Consider the following 9,520-nt stretch of genomic DNA (forward strand, 5'->3'; position numbering starts at 1 on the left):
GTTACGAAGTGTATCACGTGATCTAACGAACACCGGCTATAGGTGTGATGAACAATAAACACGTGGTTACTCGGTGCGTTCCGCATTTTTGCTGTTAAAGCGACCTGCAACAATAGATCGGCGATAAGAGCCACCTGGTCTCGTTGGCGAAGAGACTGTCGCGGATGTGGAATCGGCAGGGGGGGGAGATGGGAGGGCCCTGCGGTCGGTCAGGTACATACACAAGGAGCAATGTACACATTGCGCGATCGCCGTGCGGCGCTGCCGGAATGTCTGCGATTTATCGGTAAGACAGGGTGGGGGGCGGATCGGGCGAGGCTGTAGCGCACTCCACGGTTAGGGTCATCGCATGGTTCCGCGGGTCTCGACAATCGCGAGTCACCACCCCTCATCCCCCCCACCTCTTTCACCTATCACCACTCAATCGGCTTTAAAGGCTCAGTCGAACCCCAGATCGGTTCAGTTCGGCACCACGTGCCGGTAGCAGCCGCCAAATTCGGTTTTAAAATAAAAATAAAGTAAAAAAGAATCTTAACCCACGGAATCGAAAAGCCGATCGTCGAGTTACAACTGTGAACGTCACATTTTTTCGTATAGAAATCTCTAGCAACGCTGTTGCCGATCTTTGGATAAAGATAGTTTATCAAAAATACCGGTCAACGACGTATCGAGTTCGGTTACCGTCGAAGGTCAACGGAACGTGCCCTCGAATCCAGAGAATATTCATACCGATCTTTTGCAGTTTCTCACTATTGCTGTGTCGATTCCTTTCATTTATCGCTGATAAGAGAAGAAAACTAAGCACACGAACCAACCATGCATCTGAAGATATTTTCTTGCTGGAGGATCAGTACCGCGGCTTCCGCGACGCCGGAAGATGATTCTGGGACTCCGAAGGCCGCAGGCAACCGAGACACGGATGCCAAAAAGCTGCAGGAAATGGAGAGCCAGGAAGTCCCGAGGGAACGCGGCAGTCAGTGGCTCCAGTTCACGGCAGCAGTAAGCGGTGAGTGTGAAAAAATGTTATACATCATTAGTGTTTCTGAAACCATCGAGTAGCCAGTGTGGATTAGAATAATTTTGTTGAACTTCCTCAAAAAGAGAGAGAGAGAAAAAAAACTTCACACAGTCCTTATCATTTTGAGAAAGAATAAATTCAGTTCCTGATTTTAAAAATCACGAACTCGCTTCGCCCTCGTTGCGCCAGCCTGAAGAACCTGTAAAAAAAACTGTAGAGCATTCAGCCTTGACTAGCGACAGTAGTCCGCAAAATGGAACGGGCATGATTGATCAGGTGCCCTTGGTGCGAGAAAGGCCGGTTGTCCGTATGTGGCGTTAAAAATTTGCGGATGTGGTTGCAGTAGAGCGGGTAAGCGAAAGAGCACCTAGACTATCTCCAAAACGAGCACCGAGCCCAGTCCGCATCCTCCAGTCCAGGACGACCCGGCCATGGACTAAATCCTCAGCCTTCGGTGCACCTGCAGATTCCTAAATCAAGGATTGAACCGCTTTAGAGATCAGAGAGCAGAGTTTTTCCAATCGCGAGAATCACGCATAGCGTGAGACGAAGTATGGACATTGTCGCTTCTGCGCTAAGCTTGGCGCTAATAACCGGTAATTGTCGGAACGACTTCCTTTCCAGCCCGTCCACCTGATTTCACGCCATTACTCCAGAATTTAGGTACGGTGGAGTCACGCCACCACGTTCCTCTCTTTGTCGGAGACCCGGAGCTGAGAGTGTTAGAAAGCTGTCAGACAGAGTGTCTCCACAGTAATCTCAAGCCGAGTCGTCTCTGAAGTAATGCAAACGCATGTCCGATGAACCGGTTGAACCGTAATGAATTAATTGGCACAGGTGTGAAAACTGCAAGTGTAATTGCGGTGGCAGTTACGCGTTGGCATGAATGTGTGGCCGAGATATTCTAGCCAGCATGTTTGTACCGGTGACCCGATTTTCAGTCTGCCAGCTATGGGCAGCGGCTACAACCCGGTTGCGCAATCGGTTCCATGCTCAGTGTTCCGGTTCCGGGGTTTCTTGGGCTCGGACATCTTCCTGAAGTATAAGAATTCGATTAGATACATCGCTTACAAATTCGTGTTTGCACTTCATCCGGAAGCCAAGAAACGTCGAGACGCTCCGGGCTGAACCGAAGGACGTGCGTCACTGCCTTAATCGTTAAACGCCAGACGTGAATGGCACTAAAAGTACTCGCCAGACTTCCTTTAGCCTCGCGACGCGTCGAGGGTTCGAATAATGCAAATCATTGCGAGTTCGAAACATTAATCGATTATCGAAATCGGTTCATTTCACGACATCAAAAAATTGTACAGGATCTTAATCTGAAAAAAGCTGAAAGTGTTATGTATAATAGCCATGGCAAACAACTTGCACTGATTCCAGTCTATAAATTGACCCGTTTAACGGCTCCTTCTTTCTTATGCGCTGTCTGAATAGAGGAGGCGAAAACCTGCGGCTTTCGAATCGGTATAAAGACAATCGTGATCGTCGGAGGTTACGGCCGTTGTTATTACGGAATATCATCATTATCATTATTATTACAGTGTAAATATACACAGCGCATACATAAAACGCAGCGCACTTTAGGCGCTTTCTCTTATAACCAAGACGGAAATTACTCGGTGAAAATGAATGCCATTTAATCCTCCCAACTTCCGATTGACCGATTCAACCAAAACAAAGAACTAAAATCAACTTGCGGCGGCTTTAAGCGCGCCGACAATCAGCGCCGGTTGGGTTTCCCATTTTGTTAGTTTTAGATGAAAAAAAAAAAAACAAATAAAAAAACTGATAGGTGGTACATCGATAGCACAATAGTCGACTAGCTACTGCAGCCCATTCTTCACAGAAAATCATGTCGGTGCAAAGCGATGCCAATCAGCAGTTGCGCAACCCGTTTTTAGCGCAGTCGTGAAGGGCATTCATCTGCTTCACGTTCATGATGAGCACTTACATTCGTGACATGCATACAGGCGTTACGTAATCTTCAGAAAATGCAGCTTGCCCTCTTCGCTGTGTGGTTAACCTAGCAATTATCAATTATTTTACAATGTAGACCATGCAGTGTCACGCGAATCATGAAAAAGGCGTCTAGTTGTTTGTTTGGAAGTCCAGTATGTTTTATGTTCTTAATTGTGTCGTTGCAGTTCCAGATTTGAATCACCATTTCAAATTTAATAATTTATATTTCAATTTCGGATATGTGATTATCGAATGAGCTTCCAATGCTGGATAAATACTACGACGGTATGCTGTCGTGCTTCAAAATCTACTTCAAAGTTTTTAGTAGTTATTCATACCTTTCAAAATCGCTCTTCATTGTCTTCTGTATCCTGTTTTCAATTCATCATTTACTGATTTCGAAGTAGAACTCTAGAATATTCTTCTTCCTCTTCTGCTTCTTCTTAACCATTGTTTCCTTGTTTGTTGGAACAATCCACGGATTTTATTTTTTTAAACTATCACACTTTAAAAATCAATATGTCAAATAGCTCACTTTCAGATTCACTTCATTCTACTAGTTGTTTTCAGCGTTTTACACCTTTAAAAAATATACTGCATCTTCTTTTTCAACAATTTACAAATTTTGAACCAAATCTAAACTGGTGTAACCTCAGCCGAGAAATGTGCTTTTTTCATTACTTCTTAATCATTATTTTAGAACAGTATTCTGTTCCAAACTGTCACATAAGTGTAAAAAATATTCAATTCTTCACCTTGTTCTTCGTCTTTTCTACAACTTTGAGTAACTTTTTTGACCTTCTTCACTAAACTAACAATCTACACCAGGACAAACATCATTCAAAATCACGTATCCATTTTTAACGTAAGTTCTCTTCATCACCCTCTTCAAACGATCCCTAAGATCTTATTATATGTTCTGGTTCCAGCTTGCTTAGGAGTGATGGCATGCGGAGGTCACCTTGGCTGGACGTCACCAGCACTACCATACCTTACGGGCCCGGACTCCGAGTTCCCAGTGACTAAGGGTGAGGGCGCCTGGGTAGCATCACTGTACACCCTCGGCGGAATTCTGGCCTCATTCATAAGTGGAGCGTGCGTCGATCGCCTGGGCCGAAAGTTCTCCCTGTTGGCATTCGCGCTTCCGCAACTAGCCGGTTGGGGTCTGGTGGTGGCCGCGAAGAGCGTGATAACCTTGTACGTGGCCCGTTTCGTCGCGGGCATCGGTCACGGCGGTATTTACAACGTGGCTGTGATATACCTTGGCGAAATAGCGGACAAAAACATCCGTGGTGCGCTGGGAACGTTCCTGAAGATGTCGACGAACGTTGGAACTCTCTTCGTCACAGCGGTCGGCGCCTACCTCCCCTACTGGCAGCTGAACCTGGTCTCGATGGTCGTCCCGCTGACCTTCGTAGCAACCTTCGTCTTCATGCCCGAGACCCCGTACTTCTTCCTCATAAAGGGCCGAGACGCGGATGCCGAGCGCGCCCTCATGCGGCTGCGTCGAGTAGTCAAGCCCGAGAGCGTCCGCGCAGACGTAGCGTCCATGAAAGAGGCTGTGATCGAGGGTCAGCGATCGACGCGCAACGCGCTCTTCGAGCTCGTTGGGACTCGCGGGAACCGTCGCGCCCTCTTGATCCTCTTGGGCCTCAAGGCCACGCAGCAGTTCTCCGGTCACATGGCGATCGTCGCTTACACGCAGGAGATATTCAGCCACAGTGGCTCGGCACTCGCGCCCAGTGAGGCCGTGATCGTCCTCGGGGGGGCGCAGCTGGTCGCCGGCGTAATAGCAGCCGGTCTGGTCGACCGACTGGGACGGCGACCGTTGATGATGGCATCGGGCATCACCGCGGCGCTGGCGCTCGGAGTTGAGGGTCTTTTCTTCTACTTGAAGTACGAAGCCCAAGCGGACGTATCGTCGTTCACTTGGCTGCCGATAGTGGCGCTGATCACCTACGAGGTTATGGTCGCCCTCGGTATCGGAACGCTGCCGTACGTCCTGCTCGGAGAGCTGTTTCCCACGAACGTCAAGGGCCCCGCGGTCGCATGTGGGATAATCGTGGGCTCGTTCTTCGCCTTCATCGTAGGGCTTGGATACCAGTCGCTGAATTCGGTTGCCGGAATCCACACGACATTCTGGATATTCTCCGTATGCTGCGCGGCCGGCACGCTCTTCGTGTTCTGGATATCGCCCGAGACCAAGGGCAAGACCCTTGAGGAAATTCAGAGGGAGCTCAATCCCCCCGCGAAGATCCTTCCTGGGCCTTGAAAACGCAAGCGGAGCAGCCCGATGGAGATGATCTCGCGAGCTCGCGCACCCCGAAGTGTTTTCCACGCGTCAGGTACTTCCGGGGTGGGTGAATAGAATGCGGCCTTACTTTCTCGACAACTGTCCTTCGGGATTAATTCGAGGGCCGATTTAGGGCACGGAGAAATCGATGACGAGGCGGATACCGAAGACTGACGATTGTGGATCCCGTAGATCGTCGACCTCGCCGAGAGGATTAACTGCCCAGATCTAGTCTTTGTTCCCAAATAATTAGTTTTTCATTTGTCATTTTTCATCCATCGGCACGATACTCGTGCTTCGATTTGGATGATAGTGGAACAGTTTTCTTCTCACTACTTACAAGAAAAGACTTTTTTTCATTGAGAAGACCATTCCGAGCTATTTCAATGCTGTTCCATGACTCGTTCTGTTTCGAAACACCATGTTCCAGCAGTAAATCAAGATAAAGACAGCATTTGCTATTCTTATCACATTCTTTTGTTTCTTTCGATGCATTTCCGGAAGAAGAGCTTTACTGTTATCTTCTCACTGTCGCTTTTTGACTCGACCCACGATTCCGCCGAGTCTTTTCATACAATTCTCCTACGTAACGTGCTTTTAATAATCACGTATTATTTGAGGGTGCGTACTTTTCATTGTACAGCTCAACGTGATTTTTGTTTTTCCGTTGCTAGTACAGCCGAGGTCGAAGTTGATGTTGAAGTTGAAAAAGTCAAGGTCAAGTTTGTCAGCACAGGAAGTTTTCTTCAGTGCAATGCTTTTTCTGGCACATGCTGCAGAATGAAAAATGCACTTCCATCAAATTATTACTTCTAGAAAATATTTCTCCTTCCATATTATTAAAACTGAAAGTAAATTTGTAAAATCGAAGGAACGAATAATAAGGGTAAGCAGAATGGCTTCTGGTTGAATACAATCAAGGCTACTTGAGAAATACGCATGTTGTGCTAAACGGATATTACGATCGTTTGAAATATGAATTTGAAAAGTGTAATTTTATTAGTAATTAATAAAAATATTCTACGACCTTAGCGTATTACACACATACGAAAATTATGTAAAAAAAAAACTACGAAATTGGTTATATGCAAATAATAAACAATTGAGATGTTAGATTGCGTTTGCTTTAAATTCCTTACTCACTTCCTTTTTCAAATTCCTTCACCTTTCGTCAGTTTTTTCTCTTTCTTTTCTTTTCTATCCAGTTAGTTTAATTACTTAGTCGAAAAAAAACAACCGATTTCCACAATCGAACCTTACCTTGTCAGTATTCTATGTACAATTACGATCGTAACGGTCCAATAGAGAGGTCGGGTATATAAGTACTTCCGGTAGCGTGGGACATCCGCAATAGCCAGCTTAGCCTCGACGTCACGTCGCGACGTCGTCACCTAGTGATAGAATAATGTGACCTATATATATATCGATTTCGTATTATGTACATCTATTCGTTATTGTTAATCACATCATGCATTAATAGCTTCGAGTGCAAAAAAAAAAAAAGGAATAAAGCGAGTTGAATTAATCAATAGATTACTCAAAGATCGATATCGATTATTGAATAATTTGTATCCCTATCTCGTTTAATTGCTCCAATGCTTATATTGTACCGTATAATTTCCTGCATTGTCGTTCGTTTGGCCGTGTAGGCAGTCGACAAGTAAAAAAAAAAAAAGAAAGAAAAAACGATTTCACCGTGTTCCCTTTCCGTTTCACGCAGACCTAATAGACTTATTTACTTCTTGTTAACCGAACGGTCAATACAATCAGGTTATACTTCCGCGGATGTATTAATTAATAGAGTAGGTATAAGCAAAGTCACAGCGTCACGATCGTCGCCACGACGTGGGTGAAATATTAATCGTAGCGAGAAAAGGTAATAAGTAAACAACGAAGTAGCTGTGAAAAAGCGAGAAGAAAAGAGTATTTTAGGCACGTAAAATATAGCCTGAACCTTGGCGCAGTTGCAAGGAACGTAGGAAGAAGCAAAAAGGACCAGAAGGGAGTAACAACAGCGAGGAGGAGAGAGGGTGGCTTGGCTTGATAAAACAAAGGAATCAAATCTCGCCTCCCTCTTAGAGCGGTTGCAGCGTATGTACGTTTGCCAGGACGTGTAACCTCATTGGGTCTCCGGTCAGCGCTGTCTCTAATTCATTAAAGGCCGGCATACGCACACGCGGCTTTGTCGACGTATTAAATGGGTGAGAAAACACCCGGGCGGTATGGAACGGAACAGAAAGGAACGAAACGGAACGGTGTAATGAATAAGGAAATGAATAAAACGGATTAGCTCACCCTGCGGGTCCGTGTCGAGGCTGCTTGCGGATGCCGGGAACTCCTCCAAATCCGATAAAGAAGCCCCGCTGAATCTGCAAAAATTGTTGCTGGGCATCGTTGCATTTTTCGTTATTTACACGTGGTCGAGTATCGTGGACGAGTGGTAAATAAGGATACCTACTTCTTTGGTACGTCTTACAGGACGTCGTTGATTAGGTCACTCCTTGATTCGACGCCTTCTTCGTCATCTTCTTTCTCGTTAACTTGCTTTTTGGCTCTGCGAATTAACGCGACGTGGAATTCCAATAATGCGGCATGGTGAAAAGGATCTTCTTCTCCGTGAAAAAAAAAAAAAAAAACAAGGTAATAACCACCAAGGACTGACTCAAGAGAATGTGGAATAACACTAATTATAATAATGGGTTATGGTGAAGAAATCGATTTTTACCGTTTCTTCAACGTCTTCTTTAAAGAAAGAACTCGAAGAGAATCGATGATACCGGTGATGAAGAATGCAGAAACAGAGATCAACCACAAAGTAGTTTTGCTCCTTTCCACATCTCTTGATATCTTCTTCCGCTTGTATTTCATCATCATCTCTTACATCGCCCGCGTTGACGTCTATCGAAGAAAACTTTTTAGAAGATTACTTACACGGTTCTTCAATCGCGCATCAATTCGGTACGTAAAACAGTAACCGATTGTCCACTTCATCCCGATGGAGTCTTTTCAAAGATTTCTTATTCTTCGTCCTTTCTAAATCTGACCAACCAAACTAAGAACATTATCGATAAAAATCGTCACTACGTATCGCGATCAACGATCTTGAACGGTGTCCGAACGGACACTACCGGATTTCTTAATATCGCTGGACCACCACTTCGGTTACCGTTGCATGTATAAATACCGATCATACATATCTATCGCACGTAATTATCCGACCAAGCAGGCAAGGCGAACGAATAAATAAATGATAAACAGGCAAATGAATATGAGGAAACAATTGAGGTAATTGACAGCGTGTTATGTTTATGTCTATTCGTACAGTAATTGATCAGGAGGACCGCGGGGCAAGGAAACTAGTCTTGCGTTAACTGTGCCGAAGACCTTGGAGTGATCCGTTGTCTTGCCACGATCGTGAAAAAACTTCACAAGATCACAAGTACCAGAAAATCCTTGGGTAGGTATTAAATTTATCAGGTGATAAACAAATGAAACGAACGAATAATCTTCTTACTCCCGCACAAATTCTGTTCTAATTTTGCTCGTCCTCGTTCCACAGCTCTGGAAAAATCGGTAACTCGTGCGGGTGAAGTTGTGTCAAAAAAGTTCAAAGAAAAATATTATCACTATATTCTGTTACTATTTCTCGCAAGTAAATAGCCTATTTCTCCTCCCTGATGCATAATCACACGTGTCTAGATACACGAAGAGGCTGGATTTGATTGAGCCAGTCATCGAGGGATGCTTCGGATCCCAAAGAGAGTGGGTTAAACGTACGAGTAATACTTATGTGTGCGTGTATATACTCGGGATTCATGATGCAAATCGTTGAATTTCGTTCTTCACGGGGTAAAGAAATATATTTATTCACATTGCCGTCCTTTTCTCATGCACCGTATAGAATATAGTATGTATATAAGGGTACGCGTTAGAGGATGTGATTTACGACCCATCGCACGATTGTTATTACATATGTATACTGTATAGGTATACCGGCATTATATATCCACAGATATATTCTCTGTGTATTATAAGGGATATCATTATACCTTCTGCCTGTCAATAAAATCTGCGTCAGCTATTGTGCATGTAGGGAGAAGCGGTCTGAAAGTCGAGGAAACAGTAAAAAAAAAAAAAAAAACACGAAGTAGAGAAAGGAGAATAAAATATCCTACAAAATACGAAGAAAGTGGAAAAACTGAGAAACACAAGAACCAGAAAATCAGACGTCAGGCTAATAAACCAAG

At 44.6% G+C, this 9,520-nt stretch overlaps 1 protein-coding gene across 1 annotated transcript; it reads left to right on the forward strand.

Annotated features, from left to right (window-relative positions):
- Positions 1–256: 256 nt before the first annotated feature.
- Positions 257–6,386, forward strand: LOC107216993 (facilitated trehalose transporter Tret1). Its single transcript, XM_015654339.2, has 2 exons — positions 257–1,006; positions 3,910–6,386. Exons 1-2 carry the CDS (start codon positions 817–819, stop codon positions 5,250–5,252), a joined length of 1,533 nt encoding a protein of 510 aa, XP_015509825.1. The 5' UTR covers positions 257–816; the 3' UTR covers positions 5,253–6,386.
- The last annotated feature ends 3,134 nt before the right edge of the window (positions 6,387–9,520 follow it).

This window comes from Neodiprion lecontei, chromosome 5 (genome assembly GCF_021901455.1).
Source record: "Neodiprion lecontei isolate iyNeoLeco1 chromosome 5, iyNeoLeco1.1, whole genome shotgun sequence".
Taxonomy (NCBI): Eukaryota; Metazoa; Arthropoda; class Insecta; order Hymenoptera; family Diprionidae; genus Neodiprion; species Neodiprion lecontei.

Coding starts and splice junctions, on each gene's coding strand:
- LOC107216993 (XM_015654339.2), top strand. CDS start 817: ATGCATCTGAAGATATTTTCTTGCTGGAGGATCAGTACCGCGGCTTCC. Junction 1,007..3,909: donor GTTCACGGCAGCAGTAAGCG/GTGAGTGTGAAA, acceptor TTCTGGTTCCAG/CTTGCTTAGGAGTGATGGCA.